The sequence below is a fragment of the Platalea leucorodia genome (assembly GCF_965183815.1).
Source record: "Platalea leucorodia genome assembly, chromosome: 21".
Classification (NCBI taxonomy): Eukaryota; Metazoa; Chordata; class Aves; order Pelecaniformes; family Threskiornithidae; genus Platalea; species Platalea leucorodia.
This window is the reverse complement of record NC_138843.1, coordinates 5,407,255-5,433,024: the sequence shown is the minus strand read 5'-3', so window position 1 is coordinate 5,433,024 and position 25,770 is coordinate 5,407,255. Positions and strand designations below refer to the sequence as shown.

The 25,770-nt window shown below is 64.5% G+C and overlaps 2 protein-coding genes across 2 annotated transcripts; both read right to left on the bottom strand.

The window, feature by feature from the left end:
• Positions 1–628: 628 nt before the first annotated feature.
• On the bottom strand, positions 629–6,826 carry LOC309599670 (uncharacterized protein). The gene is made up of 2 exons (XM_082331313.1): positions 3,491–6,826; positions 629–2,406 (listed from the first exon to the last, which is right to left on the bottom strand). Exons 1-2 carry the CDS (start codon positions 3,505–3,507, stop codon positions 1,476–1,478), a joined length of 948 nt encoding a protein of 315 aa, XP_082187439.1. The 5' UTR covers positions 3,508–6,826; the 3' UTR covers positions 629–1,475.
• Positions 6,827–7,146: 320 nt separating this feature from the next.
• Positions 7,147–18,545, bottom strand: MKNK2 (MAPK interacting serine/threonine kinase 2). Its single transcript, XM_082331312.1, has 13 exons — positions 18,390–18,545; positions 16,153–16,234; positions 15,881–15,982; positions 15,639–15,736; positions 14,552–14,631; positions 13,953–14,026; positions 13,768–13,872; positions 13,400–13,455; positions 13,206–13,301; positions 11,506–11,700; positions 11,248–11,412; positions 11,101–11,144; positions 7,147–10,828 (listed from the first exon to the last, which is right to left on the bottom strand). Exons 1-13 carry the CDS (start codon positions 18,435–18,437, stop codon positions 10,561–10,563), a joined length of 1,413 nt encoding a protein of 470 aa, XP_082187438.1. The 5' UTR covers positions 18,438–18,545; the 3' UTR covers positions 7,147–10,560.
• Between the last annotated feature and the right edge of the window lie 7,225 nt (positions 18,546–25,770).

Sequence of the window (25,770 nt, the reverse complement as noted above, 5' to 3'; positions counted from 1 at the left end):
GATCCCTGAGGGGCAGGTTTATGGGGTGAGGGGGACGATGGCCTGAGGGGCGGTTCTGGGGGGCGAGAGGGCAAATCCCTGAGGGGCAGTTTGGGGGATGAGGGGGAGATCCCTGAGGGGGCAAGCCCTGAAGGGGTGATGCCTGAGGAGGAGGATGGCAAATCCCTGAGGGGCAGGTTGGGGGATGAGGGGGAGATCCCTGAGGGGGCAATCGTTTGGGGGATGAGGGGGCGATCCCTGAGGGGGCGATCCCTGAGGAGGATGAGGGGTGATCCCTGAGGGGGCAATCGTTTGGGGGATGAGGGGGCGATCCCTGAGGGGGGATCCCTGAGGAGGATGAGGGGCGATCCCTGAGGGGGGGATCCCTGAGGGGCAGTTTTGGGGGATGAGGGTCCATCCCATGATCCCATGAAGGGGGTCATTCGGAGAGGGGGGGGATGGGGGGCAGGGGGGGGCAGGTGGCAGTGTGGGGAGGGATGAGGAACAGGGGGGCAATTCATGGAGGGGAGGCTGGGGGTTTGGGGGCTGAAGGGGGGTCGGTGCTGGGGGGTGAGGAGCGATGGAGGTTTGGGCCATGGAGAGGGGCAGTCAGGGGGGTGGAGGCGAAGGGGGGCAGCCCTGGGGGGGGAAGGGGGGGGATGTGGAGGGAGCAAGGTCGCTCCCTTCCCGCTCTCACAAACCAGCCTTTCCTCTAAAGCAGAGACCCAAGCCTCCGCTGTCCCCAAGACCCTGATTTGGGCCCAGCAATTCCTCAGAATAATGAGCCCCGAGTGACAGGCTGCTGCTGCTGACACCGGCCCTGGAGCACCACGTTACCGGGAGCACCGTGGGCGTTACCCTGCCTGTACCGGGGAGCCGCAGCTCTCCCTGGGGACAGGCTGAGCCACGGTGGCCTGATCCCTCACCTGGTCGTGCCCTGTTGCCACCAAGATGCTGAGATCTGCTCGGCAGAAAGGCACGCTGGCCAGCGGGTCCCCGCCGGTGGCCATCTCCTTGCCAGCCAGCGTGAGGTGGAAAATGGTGTTGGGGGGGCAGGAGGAGTCTGAAAAGCAGAAGATTAATTAAGACGCTGTGCCACTGCCTTGCTGTGATCTCAGCAACTGAACCGTTAAAGTGATTTATTCTTCACGGGGTAATTACATTCCCCCTTTCTCTGTTATCCCTCCCCTGATCTGTGTTCAGCTCTTGGAGGTGCGCGCACATGCGTTCGGGAGCAAACGCGTGGTCCTTGATTCGACACGTTCAGCGAGGAGATGTCCTCTCTGCCCCTTCTGCTCGCTGTGCCTTTGTGTCACCGGCTCTGCAACACCCGACGATGCGCTATTTATGTTGATTCAAAGCTTCCAGACCCTTGTGTAGCTCAGGGATCTCTCCCGTTAACCACCGTGGCCAGATGCTGCCGTGGCACATTGCAGCGGTGTCGTTACACCGCTAATTTTGCTCGAGAGCTTCCGGCCTGGTTTTGTATCGTGTTATCAAATACCTGGTTCTGCTGCCTTACGTGCCGGCAGGTTTCTGCTGCGTTTTTTTAACGCTGCGTTACACTTGACATGGACGAGTTTGGGAAACTCCTGTGGCCGCAGCTCTGCGGCGCTCAGAGCTGGCCGTCCTGATGGTCCCTTCTGCCGTCTGGTCTGGGCACGCAGGAATGAGTAGAAGCCTTTAGAGGAACAGTTCTTTTTCCTGTGCCATCTTTCTTGTATTAATAATAACCGAGCATTAAATACAGCCGTATTCTCTTTTAAAAACACTGCATCCTTTTGTCTCGCACGCCATTTGCTTAGCACATCGCGCACTGGCCGAGCCGCTTCCGTGCGTTTCGGCGTCACGTTTTTTACTCGCAAATGGGATATCTGGATGCCTGCCGGGTCCCTGCTCCGTCCTCTTCGGCTTTCGGCTGCTTCATTCGGGCCGTAAGCATTAGAGGGAGCTAAAGACTGCTGCGTGCGGCTGGGTGGTTGGGTGCTTGGGATTTCTGGCGGGGTGGCCTGGAGCCCGGTGGCAGGGCGGGTGGGCACCGGCGCGTTGGTCCGGCGGCCCTTCGGCTCCAGGGGTGCTACCGGGAGGTCACCAAGAGCCCCCCGCCCTGTCCGGGAGGTGCGTGGGCACCCAGCCCAGCCCACGCTGGTGGGGATGGAGGTGGTGGAGGCTGAAACATCACTGTAGCGTTCCCTGCTCCCGAATCCCAGCAAATCCACGGCTGGACCATCCTCGAGGACCAGCGGTGTCTCGGCGGGGCTGGTGTGCCTGCCGGGGAGGACGTGTGCTTCTCCGTCATGCGGGGAGGGGATTCGCTGCCCACCGGAGCGGCACCGCGACGGCCATCCCTCCCCATTCGATGCCGATCTCCCCGGCACCACCACCCTTCTCCGTGCCTCACTCACTGTGCCGGCCCTGCCGCGGCTCCTTAGACAGATTAGACGTTGTTTAGTTTGGAGAAGAGGAGGCTGAGGGGAGCCCTCATCGCTCTCTGCGACGGCCTGAAAGGAGGCTGGAGCCGGGGGGGTCGGTCTCTGCTCCCCAGGAACAAGCGACGGGACGAGAGGGAACGGCCTCAAGCTGCGCCAGGGCAGGGTTGGGTTGGGTATTGGGAAAAACTTCTTCCCCCAAAGGGCTGTCAGGGCCTGGCCCAGGCTGCCCGGGGCAGGGGCTGAGTCCCCATCCCTGGGGGGATTTAACAGCCGGGGAGATGTGGTGCTTGGGGACACGGTTCAGTGGTGGCCTTGGCAGTGCTGGGTTAACGGTTGGACTCGATGATCTTAAGGGTCTTTTCCAACCTTAACGATTCTATAATTCTACAATTTATTTATTCACCTGTTTATTTGGCAGGTGATGAAATAAGCAAGGATGATTCGTACTGCGGCAGTAGCCAGAGGCTCAGCTCAGGACTGATGTAAAGAAACACAGCTGCAGAAGTAAGGGATAACACGGACAGCACAGCAGCCTGCGCGGGGCACTGGCGCCTTGGCTCTGTGGGATGGGGCGAGGTGTTTGCGGCAGCGGCCCCGGAGCAGCGCAGCAGCGCTCAGCCGTGTGTTAGACAAAAGAAATACAGTCAAAGAATAGTGCCATATGGGAGACTTAAACATCCCAAAAATAAATCTGAGAACTAATGCTCCTAAAAATGGCATGGCGTTGTTATTTCTGGATCTGATAGCCAATAGATTTCTTCACAAATTAGGCACTCAGCAAAAGGCAGCGCTATTTTAGATGGGGTAATCGCAAGATGATAAAAAGCCTGGCCACAGCAATAACTCGGGTTGGGAACTGGTGTGATTCGGTTGGTGTTAGATGAAGGCTGGCCAAATATAGCGCTGGAAATAAAGGGTCTCGGCTGCACGAGGGCAAGCTACGAGCAGCTGGAATGAATGCGGTGGGACCGGAGTGCTCAGAATTCGACGGCAGAGGACACCTGGCCTCGTAGAGGCAAAAAAATACATTTGGAATCCATATTCCAAGGAAAAGCTGGAAACGCAGCGATAGCTCTTACCTGGCTGAGCAGCTCATCTCAAGGCGCGGCGTTAAGGTGAAACGAAGCTCCGAGGAGGACTGCGCGGCAAAGGCAGAGACATCGTGGGTGTTCGGCAGAGGAGGGCTGAAGCGGGACTGGCCAAACCCCGCGCGTTAGCAACAAGCCTTTACGTAAACCTTCAGCCAGGTGAGAAGATGAATCGCAAGGCCCGTGACCAGCCACGGGCAGCGGCAGAGTCTCCGAGGAGCAGAGCCGGAGAGGCTCTCCCAGACTTTGGGAAAACCTGACGCGGCTCCACTCCCGCCGACCGACCGCGCCTCCCAAGGCCTGTGCAATTCCACCCGGAGCTGCAGTCCGGTGGGAAAGCTGAACCCGCACCCCGTGGCTCTCCAAAAGCCACATTTCACCATCCGAGCTCACAAACACAAGACTGACCGAGGTCTTTTCCAGCCACCGGCGGAGACGGCCATGCCATGCTGTGCTCGTGCCACCAAGGCTCGACCTGGTGCAGCGGGACCAGCCTGCTCAGGGCGTTCAGGGGCAGTGACTGACCGCAGGCAGGGCCAGACCCACACGCTGGGGTCTGCCGGGGTGCACGTCGCAGAGGGAGAACCTGCACACCTCCACACCAGCCACAAAATGACACCAAAATGGTGCATTCTACCAAAAAAAACCCCAAACCCACAAATTGGTTTGGTTTCGTTGCCTGGACAGGAGTGGTGATTCACTGCAAAATGCACAGTGGTTCTTTCCTTCTCTGCTCCGTCTCATAAAACATTTTAAAAGTACAAAATGGAAAACTAAACCTTTTTTTTTTTTTTTTTTAATCCAAAACAGCCCTTCACGCCCTCCTCTCTGCACGCCCAGCATGGTTTTGGGGCTCCCTGACTGTTTAGGAGACCAGTCTGGGGCTGAGGGAATGCGTGTTCCTCACGTCAGGGTTTTTTCGAGCAGCTAGTGAATCAAAACCTTGGCTAATCACCCGGATCGTCTCCTGCCACCGGTACAGCTGGGCTTAGACCCAAAATACTGAACACACTGCATCTGCCTGCTTGCCCACCCTCCTTGGTGCCCTGTGCCGAAGCCAGGAGTGACTCCACCGGCCACCCAAGCACCGCGGCTGCTCGCATCTGATCGTGACCTGATGGCTCAATTAAATCCTGAGACCAGGAGCACTGACCCAAGCCGCCACGTCACCCAAAGCCCGACTGACCCGCTACATCACCCAGGCCACCCCGGGGGCTCTACAGTGGCCCCTTCGCTCTCGCGGTGCCGGCGGGCCAGCGTGGGCAGCATCGCCACTGCTCCTGCTGCGGGGCTTTTCTCCAGTGTAAATCACCGCAGACTTATTTATAGCACCCTTATCCCAGCGGGAGAGCCTATTTTGGGCCGATGCTCAAGCAGGTTATTTTAACCCAGCGTTGGTTTATTTTTGGAGCTGCCCTTCTCCGCACGTGCTCTGAGATGGTTTCCAGCTACCGTGTGCTTTCTAGGGGTGGTGAAGCCGGGGTGCAGGGGAAGAGAGACCACGCAAAGAAATTTCACAGCGATTAAAGCCTAAACCAGCCTTCACACAAAGCTCCCTTTGACACCGCCTGCCCGGGAGCCACCCAGCATCTTGGAAGGTCCATCGACTGTAGCATAGGCCACAAGCAAAGGGCGGGAGAAGAAGGGTTTCTGCAGCAGTGTGCTGGTTTTGGCTGGGATGGAGTTAATTTCCTTCACGGTAGCTGGTATGGGGCTGTGTTTTGGATTTGTGCTGGAAACACTGTTGATAACGCAGGGATTTTTCATTTATTGCCGAGCAGCGCTTACACAGAGTCACGGCCTTTTCTGCCTCTCACCCCCCCACCAGCGAGGAGGCCGGGGGGCACAAGGAGCTGGGAGGGGACACGGCCGGGACAGCTGACCCCAGCTGACCCCAGGGATGTCCCACACCATACGGCGTCAGGCTCAGCAATTAAATACCGGGGGAAGAAGAAGGAAGGGGGGGGACATTCAGGGTGATGGCGTTTGTCTTCCCAACTCACCGTTACGCGTGATGGAGCCCCGCTTTCCTGGCGGTGGCTGAGCACCTGCCTGCCGATGGGAAGGAGGGAATGAATTCCTTGGTTTGCCTTGCTTGTGTGCGCGGCTTTTCCTTTACCTATTAAACTGCCTTTATCTCAGCCCACGAGTTTCCTCACCTTCACCCTTCCGATTCTCTCCCCGTCCCACTGCAGGGGGGTGAGCGAGCGGCTGGGTGGTGCTGAGTTGCCGGCTGGGCTTAAACCACAACAAGCAGATAGCTGAGCGCCCAAGGACGGGTGAGGCAACACGTGAGAGGGGAAGCAGAGCAGGATACACAAGGGGGGAGAAAAGGAGAGCCGAGCTGGATGCTGGATGCGTCCAGGGTCGCGATACGGTGCCCCCAGGCACAGGAGGGAGCAACAGCTTTGTTCAACAGAGGCAGCAGCGGGATGGGACACGCTCCTCATCCTCTGCATCCTCAGCTCTGGTCCCACCACGGCCATCCCGGAGCAGCCTGGGAGGGGAGACTCCTGGAGCCGCCCCGTCCGGATCCGGATGCTGCAGGAAGCAGCTGCACCATTTTCAAGCAGCGAGCACGGACTTCTCGGCAGCGAGTCGCTGCGGGACTTTCTCCGCTCGGAGCCGCCCTCGCCAGCGTGCAGAGCTACGGGGCCCCAGCAGAACTCACAGCCCCGTCCTCAAAAGTGGGGTCTGCTGGGACAGCAGCGCCAGGCAGGGCGTCCCCACCAGCCACGGCAATGGCATCCAGGGGGCTCACAGCTCCATCCTCTGGCATGGCAGCAGGGCTGGAAAACTTGCTTATACAAGGCCAGAAAATACCTTAAAAATTAAAATACATTCAAAAAAAAAAAAACAAGGTCTCTGCTGCTGACAGAAGAAGGCACAGCAGGGCTCCCGCAGCCCTTCTCCCGCATCCTGATCACCAGCCTCCAGCCCCTGCTGCTGCCCACATCCCCAACATCCCACCGCGCACTTTCCTCTTGCCTCAGTTTCCCCTTCCACAACCTGAAAGATAAGGGGAAGCGGGGGTAGACAAAGGGCCAGGGGTATCTCCGAGGGGTGGCAGGGCAGCGGGCAGCCTCCGTGCCGCTGTTTGGGGCTGGCAGGGAGCACCGTGCCGCACCCGTGACCCACCAACCCATCGGGGGACTCGGTGGATCACACCACCCCGCTGGGAAAAGTGAGTCAGGGCCTGAGCCGCTGCCAGCCCGTATTCCTGGCATCCGACCCCACTGCCCTGCGGCTCCAGCCCTGCCTGGCCCCCGGCCGCCCTCCCAGCCCCCTTCGGGCCAGCAGCAGGCTGGGAAGGAGCCAGTGGAGACTGGGAAGGACGACCATGGGAAGAGCCCTTGGATGGAGCACCGGGGGGCTCGCTTCCTCCCCGCCGCCTGCCCAAATCTCCCCCCAGCAGCCGGCCGCGGCCCCGCGCTGCCCAGCCGGCCCCCAGCCACGCGCGGCCCACGTAGGTCTCAATGCATTTTTATTAAATCCTTACAAAACAGAATACAAAATTCTGGCATCAACAATTGTTATAAAGGAAAACTTCAATTCAGCTGTATCAGTTCACCTGGTACATACAGTAAAGTGCTTGTTTTTGTGGTTGGTTTTTTTTTTTTTCCTTTTTTTTTTGTTTTGTTTGTGGGTTTTTTTTTTTTTTTCTTCATTTTTATTTTCCAGCCAGCCCCCGAGCGGAGGCTGCCATTGTACAAACCAACAGTGCGTTAACATGACTCTTGTCGAACCAGCTTTGGCAGTCTTCATCAATTGTAAAGCGGAGAAAGTTTCTCCTGTTTTGATTAAAAAAAGTTAGCTTCACAGTAAACGTTTCTAACCAGTTCTAAGTCGAGTTAGTCGGCCGAAGGAAGGGCGGGGGGGGAAGGAGAGGAAGCCAAAACACTTAAAATTTCCAGCTTAAAAAAAAAAAAAAAAAAAAAAATCTTTTTGAAGTTGGTTTCCAAGACAGATGCTCTACGGGGGGGAAAGGCTTTGAAAGAGGAAGAGAAGGGCGGTGGTGAGAGGGGTTAGCTGGTGCTGGACCACAGGTCGGGGAGCATCTGTCTGGAAACCACCCCGGAGAGGCACCGGCAGCGGGGAGGGGATGCCCAGCCCCGGCACGAGCACCTCCCCAGCCAGCCCGGTGTGGTGCCAGGCCCCCATGGCTCCCCAACGCCGCCACGAGCCAGGGCTAGAGGTGTTTCAGAGTCAGTCCCCCAGCTCTGGAGGCATTTAAGGATCCTCTATAAACGCACAGACCCTGCCACGCACACCGCACACCAGAGGTACTGGGAGCTCGCCACCCCGGTGCCACGGGTCCCCCCAGGAGTGCCATGCCGGGGACGCTGGGTCCACGGTCAAACTGAACCCCCAAGCCAAAACGCAAAGCCAAGCCTGGGCCGAGCAACCAGCAAAGAGCTCGGGTGCTCCCCGGCACGTCCAGACCCTCGCCACCAACACCTGCAAGCACCTGCCGGCTGCAGGCATCCCCGGCCGAGGATGCCCACGCACCGGCACAGCGCCCACGGGGACAAGCTCCCGCACCGCATGGGTCACCCAGGCCACGCACCAGCCATCAAAAGTGTGTGTGTATATATGCAAGAGTTAGGTCTTGCACATGGGACGAGGGGGAAGCTCGGTTTGCCAAGAAAAGCACAGGGGACAGAAAAATTTCAAAGACATGCCCCTGCCATCCCCTTCCCACGATTTTTTTTTTTGTTTTTTTAAAAAAAAAAAAAAAGGCTGCGGTGTGCAGCATTAACAATAGCTTTCACAATACCAGCTCAAGGCATCGCGCACTGTACATCATTCAAGTATTTCTTAATATAAGACAACAAGGAATTATCTACAACTGATAAAACAAAATAAGCTATAAAAAGTAACAATGTACAATCAAGATGGATTTTTTTTTTTTTTTCCTTTAAAGGAGGCCTCTCCGGAGTGTCCCGGTGCCTGCAGGGGGGGGTCTCCCCTCGCCACCGCCCCGCTCCTCCTCACCCCGCGCGCTGGGACCGGGGGCACCCGGGGGAGAGGGCAGATCGCAGGTGCCAGGCGGTTCGGGGGGGAGCCCCCATCCCGGACCCCGCTCGGGAGAAGGGCCGGGAAGGGTGAGAAAAGACGGTCCCTGCCCCAAACGCCATCAGCACCCGCGATCGTCATCTCCCAAGATAACTCACACACACCTCCCTGAAACAAAAACCAACGTATATTGCATAGTATTGCTGTCAGCAGTCTTAAAATAAAAAGGAGAACTTTTTTCTTTTTTTTTTTTTCGGAGACAGTGCCTGTCTTCAGCTGAAGACCCGGGGAAGTCTCTTCCCCAGCTCAAAGCAAGCTCCCAAGGCCTTCACCTGTGCACACGATGGGCCGAGGCTGCTTTTTCAAAATATAAAGCTCAAAGCATTAGGTTGGAAGGGAGACAAGATTGCTAATGAAGGGGGCACCCACCCTCCCTCCCGGTGGGCCGCGGGGACGGCAGCGGGCGCAGCTCGGCGGCACGAGCCGCGGCAGGGAGCGGAGGTTTGCCGCTCTGGCTTGGCGCAGGGGTGTTTGGAGGAGCTGGACGCCAGCCCGGCTCCGAGCACGGGCACCGCTCACTCGCCCGGACGGATCCAGCCCAGAAACCAGCCAAGGGCCTCATCCCGATTCAGCATCCCAAGTCCTTCCCTTGCCTGCGTTCCCTCCCTTGCCCAAAGCAAGCTCGGAGGAAAGGGCAACTCCGTGCACACACATGCATGAACAGGCATGAACATGGATGCACATGCACACGGGTGAACACACATGCCCAGCTCTCCCCCAGCGCTGCTGCCCTGACCCCAAACCCTCCGGCCCCACATCCCGAGCCCTCCCCAGGGTGCTCCTCCACGCCATGGCCCTTGGGTGCTGCCACCAGCCCGGCCACTTGCTCACCGGCATCGCCGGGGCACTCGGCACCCTCCGTGCCCCCAGACCCTCCTGCCACGGCAGCCTCGGGGCCAGCCCAAAGCCACGCCAGGTCGCACCGCCCTGCAGCAGGTCCCAACGCTCTTTAAGTGGGGGGTCCTTTGCTTTCCAGAGAGCACTCCGCTATTCCCAGAGGGATATTTTTTGGCTGCTCCAGCCACCCTAGAGACCTCATTCCCTCCACGAGGGCACAGACACTGGCAAGGAGCCCCTCCAAAAACAGGGGTGCAACACCCAACCCGGCGCAAGAGCACAGCCCCAGACGCCTGTGCATCCCCCGGCTCTGACCTTACCCCCGGGGAGCTGGCAGCTGGAGCGCGGGAGGATAGGAAGACATTTCTCCATGCCCTGTAGAGAAGCACAGCTGGCAGTTTAAAACCAACAATAATTAAAAAAAAAAAAAAAAAAAGGAAAAAAAGGGGGTGAATAGCTTATTCTGGAAGCAGGCTGCCAAGGAGAGAGGGCGGCTCGGTGGGACAGGGCACTGCTCCCTCGCTGGCACCATCTCTCCCCGGCCCGAGCGGTTCCCTGCACAGCGCCCGCCGCACCCCCCCGAAGCGCAGCTGGGGTGTCGACACCCCCAGCACGGGACGGAGGGGCTCCCCGCGCCGGGAGCTGCCTCCCAGACCCCCGGGAAGGGTGTTTCGTGGGATCTGCCCCAACATCGGAGAAAGACCTGCAGCTCCGAGGGGAGGGACGAGGTTAAAACGCGACTCCCGTTGTTGAAAACGCGACCGAGGGTCTTTTGTTCACAGTATGAAATGAGCTGAAATCGTCAAAGCAGCCGCGGATACAAAGAGTCCTTTGGTGTCGGGGAGGGGGAGAAAAATGTCAGAGGAGAAACCAAGAGTCGGGAAACAAAAGTCCGTGTGTCTGTCAGATGTCCTTGAGTGTGCCCTGGGTGAAGCAACCTCACGCTTGATTTAATACCTTAAAATAAAAAAGATCTTAAACAAACCCTCCCACCCCCCGACCTGCAAGATCAGCAAAACCTTGGAAACCAGCCACAGGGACGAGTCCTGATCTTGTCACTAGCCAGAAATGGGGGGGGCTAGGGGTGGGGGGAAGAAAGAAAGAAAGAGGAGGGGGACACGGGGTACAGCAGGTCCGAGGGGCACAGCTCAGGCTTGGTCGGCCACCAGGACCAGCGGGGCCACCAGGTGCTGCCCGGCGGCCACCGCCTTGGCCAGGCTGTTCTTCTGCCGTCGCTTGGCCAGCTTGGACTCGGAGGGGGGGGAGAGCTGCATGGCCCGTGAGGTAGCTTTGATGATGATGGGTCGTGCTTCCTCCTCCGCCTCCTCCTCCTCATCCTCGTCGCGCCGCGTCAGCTGGCGGTTGACGGCGATGGCCTCGGCGGCGAAGGAGGTGAGCTCTTTGGCACTGCTGTTCCTGCGGGGGAGGCAAGGGCTCAGGGTGGGGATGCGGGGGGCTGGAGGGAGGTTGGGGTCAAATATTGGAGTGTCCCCCCCTTGTGTGCACGCCACGCCGGACGGCTCAGGCACCAAAACCACGGCTCGAACCCCAATCACGTGCTGCAACTGCTGCCCAGACAGAGAGCCCCGAAAAGCAGCAAGGGTGGACAGCAGCCCGCTGGGGAGAGGAGCCAGGATTCAGGGGGCTGGGATGTGTCCCCCCCCCACCCCAGAGCCACCCGCGCTCACCTCTGCAGGATGATGGGGGTCGGCAGGGTGTTATCCGGGGCGCACTGCAACGAAACGCAGCTGGTCAGAGCTGGGCACCCTGCAGCGGGGTGTCCCCTACCCCGGCTTTTGGGAGCAGAGGATGGAGGGGGGGGCAGCAGCACTCACCCCCTGCACCCAGGGGTGCTCCAGGACCTGGGCCGCGCTGAGCCGCTTCTTGGCGTCTCTCACCAGCAGCTTGGAAATGAGGTCTTTGGCTCCGAAGGAGATGTGTGCCCAGTCCTTGTCGGGAAACTCGTACTTCCCCTCCTGGATGCTCTCGAAGAGCATGTTCTGGGGGGAGAAAGAAATAAAAAAGGGGCTGAGCCAGGAGCGGTGCTGCCAAAGCGGCGGCGGGTTTCGGCGATGCCAGGGTCCCCCGCGCACCTGGCAGGTGTGGCACGCCTCGCCCCGGTCCCAGCCGCAGTCGGAGCCGCAGTGGCCCACGAAGGGGGGGTACCCGCTCAGCATGATGTACAGGATGACGCCCAGGCTCCACAGGTCGCAGCGCTTGTCGTAGATGGACGCCTCCTCGTTGAAGGCTTCCACCACCTCCGGGGCCATGTACTCGGCGGAGCCGCACTGCGGGGAGAGGCGGGGGTGAGCCCCAGCACGGGCGCCCCGAGGAATGGGGGACCGATGAGGCAGAGCCGTGCTGGCCGGGGGGACTGGGGGGGTCCTGCCAGAGCTACAGGGCTGCACCCCCTGAAATGAGGTGCAGACATGGCTGCCTCCCCGGTTTGCTTCTGGCACGGCAGATCACAGTCCTCTGGGTTTCCCACCACGCGGGGGATGCCACAGACCTGCCTCTCTCAGCGTCACCCAACGGGGGGCTGCCACCCAAAAAAAAAAAAGCCTAAAGGGGTGCAATCCTCTCCTGGGCACCCCCGCGGGGAGGCCAGACCCACACCCCACAGCGTCGCTGCCGCTGCCACCCAACCGGCTCAACGTGGCAGCATCCGTCCCATCGCCTGGGAGCGGCCGCAAAACACCGCGGGCGGGCGGCAGGGACCAGCCTGCTCTGCCTGTTCCCCTGCCTGATGCAGGCAGGGCTGCCGGAGCAGGCGCAGGATCCGGTGCCGGAGGAGTTAACACTGATGCAAGGAGAGGCGAGAGCCAGCGGCCATGTTCCCCTATTGCTCCTGGGACTCGGGCTTTCCAGCGCACGTGACCCGCAGCCCACACGGGCCTCGTGACGAGGGGAGAAAAAAGCTGCAGCCAGCAGATAATCACCCCGTAACGAGAGGCCTCCAGCCCCAGCAGCTGATGCCACTACAGGGAAAAAAAAAAACAAACCCAACCCCAAACCCCAACCACCACCCTGCAGCAGGGCTTTAACCCTGCAGGGACCATTGCTGAGAACGGGGAAACTCGGGACACCTCAGAAATTCAGCCCCTGCCCCAGGAGGAGGGTAAACGCGGAGGAACGAGGGGGCTGGAGTGTTGTGGCCCCCACCTCTGCTGTTGTGCACCGCACATCGGCCGGGCTCTGCCCTCCCTAGCACGTGAGCACCCCGAAAACACCGGGGTGCAGGGCAACACCCTGCACGGGGGGCCCTGCTGCTGGCGATAAGGGAGCGGGGCTTTCTGCGGTGGGGGGGAGGCTCGGCGCCCCCCCGGAGGGTGGCACGGCTCCTTGCAACATGGGGATCCCCCCAGAAGCTTTCGGGGTGTCCACCCTGCAGGGTCCGCATCGCACACAAGCAGCATCCCGCAGCAGGGGGGGGGGGGCCCTTCTCATCCGCAATCGGGGGAATCACGGTGGCCCCCCCCGAACCCCCCCAGCCTCTCGCCTGACCCACTTCTCCCCGCGCGCGCCAGCCTCCGCGCAGCCGCCTCCACCGGGGCCGGCTGTTGCTAAGGCTCACGGCAGCCCGGGCTCTGCGCCAGCCCCCCCGGCCCCCCCTGCATTATGCAACCGCATCTCGCCCGCCGCCGCGGCGGGGGGGACGCCGCGCAGCAACAGCGACGGGAGCGACGAGCAGGGGGCTGCGCGCACACAGCCTCGTCCCCAAAGCCCATGGGGCCGCTGGGGGGGGTCCCCAGGGACAGCCCCCCCCCCAAACCCAAGGGTTTTGCCCGCTTACCGGGGTGAGCAGCTCCGGGGTGGAAATGGGGGAGCAATCGCCGTTGAGTTTGATGCCGCTTCCCAGGTCAAAGTCGCAGATTTTCACCGGGGAGACCTGGGGGGTTGGAAAGAGCAGCCAGTGACCCCCCAGCATCCCCCATGGGCACCCGCGACCCCCGGCAGCACCCCCCTGTGCCCACCCCAGCTGCTCACCTGGTCGGGGCTCTCGCACAGGATATTTTCTGGTTTTAGATCCCTGTGTGCGATTCCTGGGGGGGGGGGGGAAAGAGACGATAAAGGCAAAAATCCCCCCCCTACAAAACCTCTGTGGTGACAGGTCTGGGGGTGGCACAGGGACCCCTCCCTCCCTGCCCCAAATCACCGCCTGCGTCATGGCGAAGGGCAAAAATTGCTGCTGGCCTCGAGTCCTGGCTGAACCGGAGGAACAGGCTCTGCCCCACGAAAAGCTTCGTGATTCAGCTGGGCCTGACCCTGTGCGCCTGGGCCGGCGCTGTCCCCCGGGCAGGAGGCAGCGTCCCCCCGGGGAGGGCACGGCGGCACCCCGGGGTGTCCCGGCTCACCTTTGTTGTGCAAAAAGTGCAGGGCGCTGGCGATATCCCGCACCACCACGCTGGCCTCCAGCTCGTTGAAGTGGCGTCTCCGGTGGATGTGGGTCAGGATGGAGCCTGCGGCCGGGCGAGAGCAGAGCGGGGGCTCGTGGGGGCTCCCACCGCCCCGGCGTCCCCCATCCCGGCACCGCACTCACCTCCTCTCATCTTCTCGAACACCAGGTAAAACCTTTCCTCCTCCTCAAAGAACTCGATCAGTTCCAGGACGTTCCTGCGGAGACAGCAGCATCAGCGGAGCATCCCCCCAAAAACCTCCCGGGGTCCCCCTTCCCTGCAGCCCCCCATACCCCCCGGCAGCACAGGTCCTGGGCGGGGGGACATGGGACAAACTGGGTTTCCAATGATTGAAACCACACGGCCGGGCCCCCCGGCCGCATTCCAGGGGGGAGAGGGACTTTCAGCGCCCAGCTCCGCTCCCTAATTGCTCGCAGACCCTGCTGGCTCGCTCGCCCCTCTCCAGAAACAGCCCCGCTCAGCAGCTTTCCACGGCAGGACGGCAAACGCCGCCGCGGCAGCTCGGCTCGCCCCTCGGCACCGCTCCAACTTGGCCGCCGTGGCCCCCGTTGTCATGGCAAACTGCTTAACGTCGCCTCGAGATGCTCCCAGCAAGGCCAAGAGGAGGGAGCACCGTGCGGGAGGGCGGCCTGGCTGCAGCCCATGGGTGTCCCGAGCATCAGCCCGGTCTCAGCCTACTCCCCGTGCCCGTGGAGGGGGGACGGTGGCTGCCCCGCGGTACCTGTGTCCCTGGCACTGATACAGCATCTCCACCTCCCGGAAGACCCTACTGCGGATGTGTCCCAGGCGCTTCTCGATGATCTGAAACACAAAGGAGGGGAGAATCAGGGAGAGGCACCGCCGTCAGGGTTGGGGGGCTGGCGGCTGCTGCACCCCCACCCAGCCGGCGCTGGGGACCCCCGGGGCCGGGCGGAGGCAGGCTGGGGGTGTCCGAAGGGGTTAAGGCAGCAGAACAGGCTGTTCCCGGCAGCGATGCCAAGCCGCTCCCTCCCGGGGCCCCGGCCAAGGCGAGGTCCATGTGATACCGCCGAGCCCCAGCGGCAGAGAAGGGCTCTTCGCCCCGACAGGCGCTGGCACGGCGGGCGCCTGACGGACATGCCAGGGGGTAGGCAGGGGGTCCCGACCCATGGCCCCGTGGGGGGAAGAGCAGGGTGCTCCCACCAGCCCTTCAGGGCACACAGAGCACCCTACCGCCATGCAGCCCTCCCCGCTGCCTCAGTTTCCCCACTGGGGCACCCAAAGGCCCCCCCAGGGCAATGGGGGAAGCCAAGTTCCCCTTGCATCTGGCTGCATTTTGACATGGGGCCCATCCCAGCCCCCTCACACCACGGCTGGGAGCCCACAGAGTGCAGAGCCACAGGACCCCCAACCCCAAAAGTGGCCAGCTCGTCCCAACCCTCTCCAGCACCCATGTGCTCGCAGGGGCACAGAGACGCCCTCGGGGCGAGTGGGAGCTGGCCACCCTGCCAGCACCACACACCCCTGCGTGCCCCGGGTCCCCAGACGCGTTGCAAGCATTAATTTAATCTCCCGCCTGCCCTAATTGACAGGGAGAGAAGCGAGGCTAAGGGGGTTGACCAAGGTCCCCGAGCTGGGCGGTGGCAGAGGACGGTGTGCCACCTGCATGGCCCAGCCCCGCCACGCTCCTGCCCCTCTCCTTCCCCTCCAGGCCATGAAACCGTCACCCTGTGCCAGCACTGGATGGGCATGGGAGCCAGGAGAGCCCGAGATGCAGAGGGCGGAGAGGGAAACTGAGGCAGGAGGCTGGGAGGGCGCCAGGTCTGCAGCCCCGAGCGGCAGAGCTTTACCTTCACTGCGTACTCCTTGTTGGTGATGAGGTTAACGCAGGACTGGACTCTGGCGTGGGCCCCTTCTCCCAGCACCTCCTCCTGCAGCTGGTAAACATCTGGCAGGGGAGAGGTCGCCTGAGCCATCGGCCCCGCCGCAGCATGGGACACCACGGCTGTCCCCAAGCCTGGGGACGCCAGGAGGGCCCCAGCCCTGCCCCAGGCCGGCGGGGGACCCCGGGGTCCTGGGCAGCCCCGCTCACCTTCGAACCTGCCGGAGAAGCTGTCGGTGGCTCTGCAGCGCTTCTTCTTCTTATTCCTTTTCTTGGCGTCGGGGATATCGATGGGTTGACTTGAAGGCATGTCTGCACCGGAGCAAAGCCACCGGCATGAGTCACCCCCATCGCCATCCCCGGGGCAGCCCCCCGAAGCCTTTGGGGTAACACGAAGGGCCAACAAACCGGGGGGCGAGGATGGGAGGAGCCCCCCCGGGACGCAGCCCCGCGGGAAGGCACCCGCAGCACCCACAGCTCACCGGGACGGGGCGGGCACTCAAAGTTGAAGACGGGTTCCAGGTGGTTGGACTGATCAAACTCCAGGTCGAAGGGGTTTTGTCCCTGCAGGGGCCAAGAACTGGAGTGAGACGGCAGCCGCCGGATCAGCCGCCACCGGCCGCCCGGCACGGACACGGAGCCTGGCACACTCCTGGTCTTGGCACACGCTCTGCTCACCCGCCCCACCAGTGCAGGACACCAGCTCACGGTGCAGGACACCGGCTCACGGTGCTGGTGCCAGAGCCATGGGAGGAGGAGGAGGAGGAAGGGTTTGACCACATCTCCTGATGGGGATGGTGCCATGTGGTCATGCCTCCACGCCAGCAGCCCCAGGCCAGCAGGCAGGGGACGATGAGAGGGCCTGGGGCCGCCCACACCAACCCAACCCTAAATCTCCACCCAGACCTGAACTACAGCGAGAGGGGAGAAAAAAAGCCACGGGGCAGGACGGGCTCTGGAGTCACCACACCGCGTCCTCCCGCCTCCCCGCAAGGGCACGGTGGGCCGGAGCCCGCTCAGCCCTGCTCCGGTGAACGCCGCGCTCACCGGGCTGCGAGGGACCTGCAACCTGGCAGGATCAGGCCCCACCACAAACCCTCCCCGCGCCCCGGATCGGCGAGGGGCATGGGAACCGCTGCCTCCCCCACCCCAAGCCCCGGTGGCTCTGGTCCCAGCACCCAAATGGGGACACGGGGACCCTCTGCCCCCCGCTCCCCTGAGCCGCCCCACCATGGGACGGGGCAGCGCCGAGGGAGGCAGAAGGGCCCCGTCCTCTCCAGGGTTACGAAATCTGTTTGGGTGGAGGGTGGAGGTGGCGGATCCCGGCGGCGTTCCCAAACCCGCCCCTGTGCCCCGGTGCCCGGGCCGGCTGCCAGCCCCAGCGCGTCGCAGGAACAGCGAACCCCGGCCACCGCCGCCAGAAAGAGCCAGAAAGCGCTGGGGCGGCTCTCAGGGTGCCGGGGAGGTCCCCACCGCCGTGCGGACTGGGTGGGGGGTGTCACGCCAGGAGCACCCGCCCACCAAGCACCACTCCAGATCCCCGGGACCGAAATGCTCCTCTCCAGCATTTTGCCATCTTCCCCCCCCTAAAATATCTGAATTTGCAGAGTGCAGCGTTGCCCTTCGGCTGCCAGCCCCCCCCTGCAGCTGCAGGCCACGGCCCCTGCGCCTCGGCAGCCGCCCCCCTGGGACGAGCAGCTCCGGCCCAAGGCCCTGCACCGCGGGCAGGATGAGGCCTCCCGGGAGGGTACGTGGGGGGGACACAGGGGACACGGGGCCCTGCCAGCTGCCGCAGCACCGGCACACAAAAGGTTTGGGGGATGGGAGGCGCGGGGTGGACGCTGCTCATGGGCTCCATCAGCGCATCCGAGGCGTCCCCCCCGTCCCCCGCCACGCAGGAGGGCGGTGGGGAGGGAGCCAAACCCCAGCCAAAAAGCCTTAAAAGCAGGATTAGGTGTCAGCTAAAATAAGCCGGGCAGGTTTCGGGTGATCTCCCAGCATCCCTCGGAGCGCCGGGAGCCAAACTAAACAAAGATCCCACGAAGCCGCTCGGCCACACGCCGGGACAAGAGCGAGCATTCAGGGGTGCGGGACCCGGCAGGATCCGGCCCCCCCTCCCGCACACCCCAACCGTGACAGCGGCCAGGACGGCTGCGCTGTGACCGGGCACGGGCCTGCCGGTGCTGCGGGTACCCCTGGGCCGGAGAACGGGCGCCGTGCTGCCAGGATCCGGCCCTGGCACAAGATGCTGGCACAACAGGTCCCGGGCTGGGCCTGGGGACCCCCGCAGCCCCCCACCCCCCTGCTGCGGCCCAGCGCCCCGCTCGCAGATTAGGGGCAAACGGGTGGAGCTGGGTGGGGGGACAGTGCAGCCCACGGGGGACCCTCGTGGGAGCTGCAGCCGGGTGAGCAAAGCCTTGCTGCAGCATCCCAGCGCCCACCCGGGAGGGGGGCGGTCTGCGGACCCCCCCCCGCCCCTTCAGGAGCACCCCGACCCCCGGGGTGGGGGGACAGGGGGGTCCTGCTGCCCGGCTGGGGTGGCAGCACCCCCGGTGCTTCCCTCCCTCGGGGGGGCGGCGTTGTCCTTGTCCCCGGCCCCCCCGGCCCGGGCAGGGGCTGCGGCGCAGGGCGCTGCGGAGCGCAGGATCCGGCCACCGCGGGCCCGCACCGGCCCTGCCCGCACCCCGGCGCATCCCCGGGGAGGGGAGCAGCCCCTTACCTTGAAGGAGCGATGGAAACCCGGGATCTCTGATTTCTTCTGCACCATCTTGCTGCGGGGGGGGGCGGCGGGGGGCGGCGTTGCTGGGAGAAAGGGGGGGGGCGGAAAAAAAAAATAAACGGGGAGGGGGGGGGAGGGAGGCGGAGGAACGGGCAGAGCCGGAGGGGAGTCCGGGGGGTGGCCGAGACCTGCGGGGAGAGGAGGGGGGGGGGTCAGACGGCTGCGGGCCCGCAGGGAGCCCCCGGCCCCCCGGCGCTCACCGGCGCGGCCCCGCGGAGCCGCCGGTGCTGGTGGTCCCGCAGCCCGCACCGCACCGCACCGCACCGCACCGCACCGCACCGCACCGCACCGCACCGCACCGCACCGCCGCCCGCTCCGCTCCGCTCCGCGCCGCCGCCGGGAGGGGACGCGCGGCTGCCGCCCCCGACGCTTTTATAGCGGCGGCTCCGGCCCGCCCCGCACCGCCCCGCACCGCCCCGCACCGCCCGCACCGCCCCCGCCGCCCCGGGCACCCCCCGAGCTGCGCCCCGGGACGGGGTCACCCCCCCGGGCACCCCCCGGGGACACGAACGCCCCCCCCGGGACACAACCACCCCCCCGGGCACCCACCGTGCTGCTCCGGGGAGCCCGCCCCCCCCCCCCCCCCCGGGCACTGTCCTCGGTGCAGCAGGGGACGGGGACACCCCCCCGGAGGGTCCCCGCACCCCCCCGTGCTGCGGTCAGGGACAGGGACACCCCCCTGGCCGCCCCCTCGCACTGCACCCAGAGGTGGGGACACCCCCAGTGCGTCCCCCCCCCGGCATTGAACCCAGAGACACAGGCACCCCCCCAGGCTGCACCCAGAAACAGGGGCACCCCTCAACCCCCCCTGCACTGCACCAGGGGGTGGGGACCCCCCCAAGCACCCCCCCAGGCACCCCCCACCTCACGCCTGGGGACAGGGGCACCCCCCGGGCACCCTATACTGCACCCAGGGACAGGGACGCCCCTTTGGGGTCCATCCCCCCCTGCCCCCGGGGACACGGCCACTCCGCCTCCGTCTTCGTTTTCTGCAGCCCCAAGGCCCAGGGCCGGGGGTGGCCCTGCCCCCTCCCCAGCCCACACATGCCATGAGCGGGCCAGTGCTCAGCCCCACAGCCAGGCCTGCGCCGCGGGGGGAAGCAGGGCGCGGGGTCGCGTCCCTCCGGCCCTGCAGGCCACCGAGGTCCTGCTGGATGCGGCCAGCGGCGGCGTGGGGGGAGTCTCAGGAGCGGGACCCCCACTCCAGGCTCGGTGGCACCGTGGGAGGCCGTCACCGTGCGGGTGTCCCCCCCCCGTCTCGCGTGACGCCAGCCTGGGCTGAGAACAGACGCGTTCGTTGCGCCGAGCGGCAGCGGCAGGGCCAATGGCTGCGGCACCACGGTGCATGACTTCACCGGCCGCGCCGCGCATTGGCTGCTCGCCCCACCGCCGCCATTGCGCACCCAGCGGGCCCCCCGTTTCGCCGCAGCCGCCTCCCCCGGGGCTCCCCACGTCAGCCCCCCCCGGCGATGCAGCCCCCCGGCCCTGCCGGCACGCTCTTCCCCCCCACCCCCAGCTTCTCCTCCCCCCCCCCCCCCCCGCTGTTCGGGGACGTTTCGCCGCGGGATTTGCAGCCCCTCAAAGCCACCGGTGCCATCCTGGCATGGGGCCACCGCAGTGGGGTCCCGGTTGCCCCCCTCGTCCCCTCCGGCCCCTCCAAATCTGCCAAAATTCCTGCTTTTGCAAGGCCCTGGCAGCCGCTCCCGTGTCCCACTCGCAAGCAGAGCAGCTGGGGAAAGCCAGGCACCCCGGACCTTTCTTCATTAGTGCTGCTAACGAGGCCTCCCCAATTAGCCCAGGCCGGCGTGGCAGGGCCCAGCGTGGTGCTGCGGGACCGGGGGGATTTGCAGGGTTTTGGCTCCCAGGGTTAAAGGAGGGACAGGGGACGGGGACGGTGCCGCGGGGCGCGCTGGCCGCTGGCACCCGTCGGGCGACTCCGGTTCTGGCAGAGGAGCCACATGCCTCCAAAATTGCGCACGCTGCCATGTAGGTCACCGAGCCGCTAATGACAGGGCGGCAGCGCCGGCACCCACAGCCCCAGGGGGGCCACCCAGGGGTGCCCGGTGCCGTGGGGACACCCAGGGCCAGCCGGGAGCTCGCCCAGCCCGTGGGGGTCCCCATCGTCACACGGGGTGCTGGAGCACTCGCAGCCGTGCTTACTGGCTGCGTGCTCACTGCATGTGTGCTGCCTGTTTGCTGCGTGCTCGCTGCATGTGCAGTGCGTGCTCTGCGGGTGCTGGCTGCGTGTCACGGCACCTGCGTGTTCTACACACCGTCACTGCACCCTCTGCGTGGCTGGTGCGTGCTCACTGCGTGCTCGCTGCCCGCTGTGTGCTTGCTTCGTGGCCTTTGCATGTTTGCTGCACGCCTGGCGCACGCTCTCTGCACGTTCACTGCATGCCTGCACACTCGCTGCACGCTCAATGCATGCTTACTGCATACTCCTTCCACGCTCAGTGCTCATGCTCCACACTCACTGTTCACTCCCTGCATTCTCCTGGCCTCTCTGCACACTCTGCATGCTTGCTGCATGTCTGCACCCTCACTGCACCCTCACTGCACGCTCACTGCACACTCCCTCCGTGCTCACTGCTCATGCTCCACGCTCAGTGTTCGCTCCCTGCACGCTCCTGGCCTCTCTGCACACTCTGCACGCTCACTGCATGTCTGCACCCTCACTGCACCCTCACTGCACGCTCACTGCACACTCCCTCTGTGCTCACTGCTCATGCTCCACGCTCACTGTTTGCTCCCTGCACGCTCCTGGCCTCTCTGCACACTCGCACCACGCTTGCTGCACGCTCTCCGCGCTCTCCCTCCCACACCGTACCCCACCTGCGAAAGGCCCCGACCCGGGAGGTGTTGGGGCGATGCCGGCACGGCTCAAACCGGGGGCGGCAAGAGGCAGCGACGTGCGAGGGGCGGCTTCCTCCAGCTGCGGGGCCGCGGGTGAGGCCTGCAGCCAGGCGTGACGAGAGCGTGGGTCTCAGGCTGCCGGGAGCAGAGAGCGAGCACCCGGTGCTGTTTGGCCGGGGGGCTGCCGCCGGCGCAGGGCACTGGGAACGCGCTCCCCTTCCCTGCGCTCCCCCCTGCGGCATCGGCCGCCGGCACCCTGGGGACGGGCACCCGCGTGGGGCCAGACGCTGCGCGGCAGCCGGGCGTGCACAAAAGCACACGCGCGTCTGCGCGAGGGCGAAGCAGGAGGCGGCAGCGCCTCGCCCCACGCGGTGTTTGCACACATGCACACACGCGTGTGCAGCTGGCACACGTGTGCACACACGCGCGCAGGTGCAGCCTGGCCAGGTGCATCCCTGCGGAGCCACGCGGTCGCCCGAGGGCTGGCTCGCCCACGCACGCACACACGCATGCGCATGCACACACACATACATGTGCGCACACACGCGTGATCATGCCGGCACCGTCCCCCGTGTGTTGGTTTTTTGCCTGCACGGGCATTCATCCTGGTGCATCACCGTTTCCCCGCCGGGGCCGGGGGCTCTGCCCCTCTCCCGCGGATCTGGGTGGATGCAGGGAGCTTATCCCCGGCCGCTTTCCCCCGGGCCTCCCCCGTGCGCGTGCGTTTCGGGGGCCGAAGCCGGGGGTCCTGCACTGCACCCCCCCTTCACAGCAGCCCTTGCAAATCGGGGGCTGCAGCAGGTCCCGGCTCCGGCCGCGGGGACACACGAGCCCCCAGCAAACCCACGGGCGGTGGAAGGGCCCGCGACGGCGCCCGGCGAGGGCTTTGGCAGCTGATGGCCTGAGCTGGCAGCGCAGGGCATCTGAATTTTTTTCAGGGGAACACGGATTTTGATGCATTTGATGCCACCCGCCTGCTCGGGGGGTGCTGGGCCCCCAGCCCTACTCCCTCCTCCTGATGGTCACATCCAGCATCCAGCTGCAAAGCCGGGGCCGGCGGCAGCAAACCCGCCGTGCCCTGGTTTTTGCTGGTATCCACGAGAGGCAAAACACCGGGACGGGGTCCCCGCAGGTCGGTGGAGCCCCACGCGCCGAGACCGGCCGAGGGAAAACAGGAAAGTGAGCGGGGCCGTGCCGGAAGGCGGCTATTGTTGGCGTGGGGAGCGGAGCTGGAGGCCATGGCAGCCACCCTGCCCGCCTGCCGCCCCTCCGGCGGGCACCACGGCCTGCCCCGAAGCCGCGCACGGCTGCCCCGTTCCCCGCGGGATGTGGGGCAGCCCCGGCGTGGGCAGGAGCAGCGGGAAGGCGGCCGCTCGTGGGACGCGCAGGGCTTCCTCCTCCCCTGCTCCTCCAGTTTGGAAGGGAAAAAATAAAATAAATCCTTTTTCCTTGTGTTATTTCCCTGGCACAAGGAAGGCCCAGCTTGCCTCCCCTGGAAGCGAGAGGATTTGGAGCCTTGGCTCTGTTTCAAATGAAAAAATCTTGCAAAAAACCTGGAATTTCCTGCCAGGCAGAAACCCGGAGGTTTGACTCTCCCGGCGCTGGTTCTGCTGCCGGGGCGGGACGGGAGGGACGGGAGGGACAGGGGACACGGGGGACACGGGGGACACGGGGGACACGCACAGGCGCACATCCAAGGCATGTGCGGGTGTGCGGCCGTGCTGGCTCGCACGCCGGCCGGTCTCCAGCCTCCCTCCTCGCCCCAACGCAGCCAGGGGAATTTGGGCAGCTCCCGCGGCGCCCGGGCAGGTCCGGCCCTCCAACCCTGCTCCCCGCTGTCGGGGCAGGACGCCGGGGCTCCAGTGCACCCCCAAGTCCCAGCGCTCGCCCCCCGCCACCACCGCGGGGTTTTCCCCAGGGACGTGGCCCCAGTCCCTCGCTCCCCATCTGCTGCGGGGAAGGGGCCGGGGCGAACCCCGCTTGGGTTTCCCAGCTCCTGCTTTGCACCCGTGTTTCAGGGCTGCCCCCCCCCCCCCCCCCCCGCCCAGGGACTCCCATGATGGGACATGGCCACAGACCGAGGAGGGGTGGCCATGCACAGAGTGGGGAAGGTGGTGCCGTGCCTCAGTTTCCCCAGCGGGCAGAGGTGCTTAAGGAGCAGCCGTAACCCACAGCCGAAGCAGCCAGGCAGCGTGGCCCCAAGGGAGGGCACAAACATGCACCAGGGTGGTTTCACCCCAAAAAAGCCTTCGAGCGGAGGTGGCAGCCCGGTGGGGAGCCTCCCCCGTCCCCCAGCAGCCCCGCAGGGACTTGGCCGGCCCTGGCTCCACCACCCCGCACAAAAACCCAGGGACGAGGAGATGGAGGCGGTGGGGCAGACGGACTGAGTCACCGCGGGGAGGGGAATCCCAGCAGCCCCCAAAAAAGGGGCAGGAGCTCTGGGAGCTGCGGTTTCGGGGTGCCTGGGGAGAAGGGCAGGGAGGGGGCTAGCACCGTGCCGCGGTGGGGGTCCTGCCTTGGTCACCCGTGGCAGATGGGAGAAGCATTTCCAGGTGGCTTTTAAACACCCCAGGCTCTTTGCCCCTCTCCATCCTCCAGATTCCCCGGGAAGAGGTGAAACCCGCAGGAGCGGCCCCGACCCACTGCAGCCGGGTCACCGCGGGGAGGCCCCGGGAGCCGGGGGACGCGGTGGGAGGGGAGGCGCAGGCTGGCGCGTTGCACCGTTTCCTAGAAGGAGCAGAAAAAGTCCCAAACCACCAAAAAAATTACCCTTGCTCCTTTGCTGTTTGAAAAGGGCATGGAAGCCGCAGCGGGGGCCCGGGCACCCCTGTGCTGGAAGACGCCGGGTGCTGGCGGCTGCGTCCCAGCAGCCTCTCGGGTTCGCAGGGGTGGGTGTTCGGCAGGAGCAAAAATCAACCTGAGGCCCCTTTTTTTAAGCTGCCACTGGCAAAGCACTGGGTAAGCTGTGGCAGGGAGGGAGCGTCCCCTCCTGCGGGGACAGCGTGGGCACAGAGCAGCAGATGCCCTCTGGTATCGCCTGCGAGCTGCGGGAAGGGGACACGCGCTCCCTGCTCCGGTGCGTTCCCAGAAGGGCTGCCGGGTCCTGCCCGTGTTCCCGGCATGGGGCCGGGGAGCTGCCGGCCGCCGGCCTGGCCACGCCGTACAAGGGAGAGGGGAGCGCGTGCTGCGCCGGTGACCGTTCCCTTGTCCCAGGAACGGCTGTCACCTCCTCCCCGGAGCCCCGGAGCCCAAAACCAGAGCGGGGCAAACCCACGGCCCCGGTCCCCCTGCCCGGGAGGAGGCGGGTGGCAGGGCAGGGCAGGGCTGGGGGGCTGCCAGGGCCCTGCGGGGTTCCCTCCGGGGGGGGATCTGGCCCCAGAAGCATCAGCTGTCTGGGGAGGGAAAAAAAAAAGCACATTTCAGAGCGCATGGAAAGCTGCCAGCTGCCCGCTCGGGGACAAGGGATGGAGGAGCAGGCAGAAAGGATGCGCTTGTGTTACAGCAAGGCCCAGTGATGCTCCCAGCAGGATCTGCTGATTGAGGAGGCAGCGTCGGCCAGGGACATCCCCATCCTCGCCCAGCAGGGACGCGGCTCCCGCACGGACCCCGTGGGCATCTCCTGGCTGGAGCCCGCTGCTGTGGGAGACCCCAGACCCTGCTCTCCTGTGGCTGGTTTCCGAGGGCCCGTGCAATCGCTGTGTCTTCTCCCCAGCTTTGGAAACCAGTGGCCAATTTTAAGCAAACCCGAATGGGACCTGAGATCCTAAAGCTCCTGAGCTCCTCGGCACTCGGGGGCTGGAGGAGCCCCGTGGGGAAAGGGTGCAGGGCGAGCGATCGTTTCCTTGGGAGCAGCGGGCGACACCACGCTGAGCCAAAGAGAAGAGAGATTTCCCTTCCAACATACGGCCGTGGCAGAGCGCCCTGCAGCCCGCCAGCCTGTGCCCGCTCCAGCACCAGGGCAATGCCATCTGCGTGTTTTGGGAAGGGGTCAGCCCCGCAGAGGGGAGGCTGCCGGAGCCCTGGGCACGTTACCTGCTCGACCCAGGCGGCCTGGCCCTGCGATGCAGGAGCTCTGCAAACCTGTTCTCCTTCAGGCTCTCACCAAAGCCTTCGTGACACCTCGGCCAGCAATACCCCACCGGCACCTGGGGAGATGAGCGCTGAAATTACCGGCAGGTCCAGGTGACAGCTCAACCCGCTCGGCCAGGCTGGGCTCAGCTCTCAGCGCTCGCTGCAGCCCGCTCGCCTGCAGACTTTGACTCGCTTGCAAGGAGGCAGCTGCGGCTCATGGGCGAGTAAACACAAGGCCCCCGCACGGGAGATGAAAGCAGGGCGCTGCCGGGGTGGCGGAGGGGAAAAGGCGGAGGCAGAAGTAGAGAAAGGCCGAGCGCTGGCTGCGGTGCCTCTGCAAACCTGTCTGGGCAACATCCTGCACTGCTGCGTGCTGCGGGGGACGGGGCTCGGC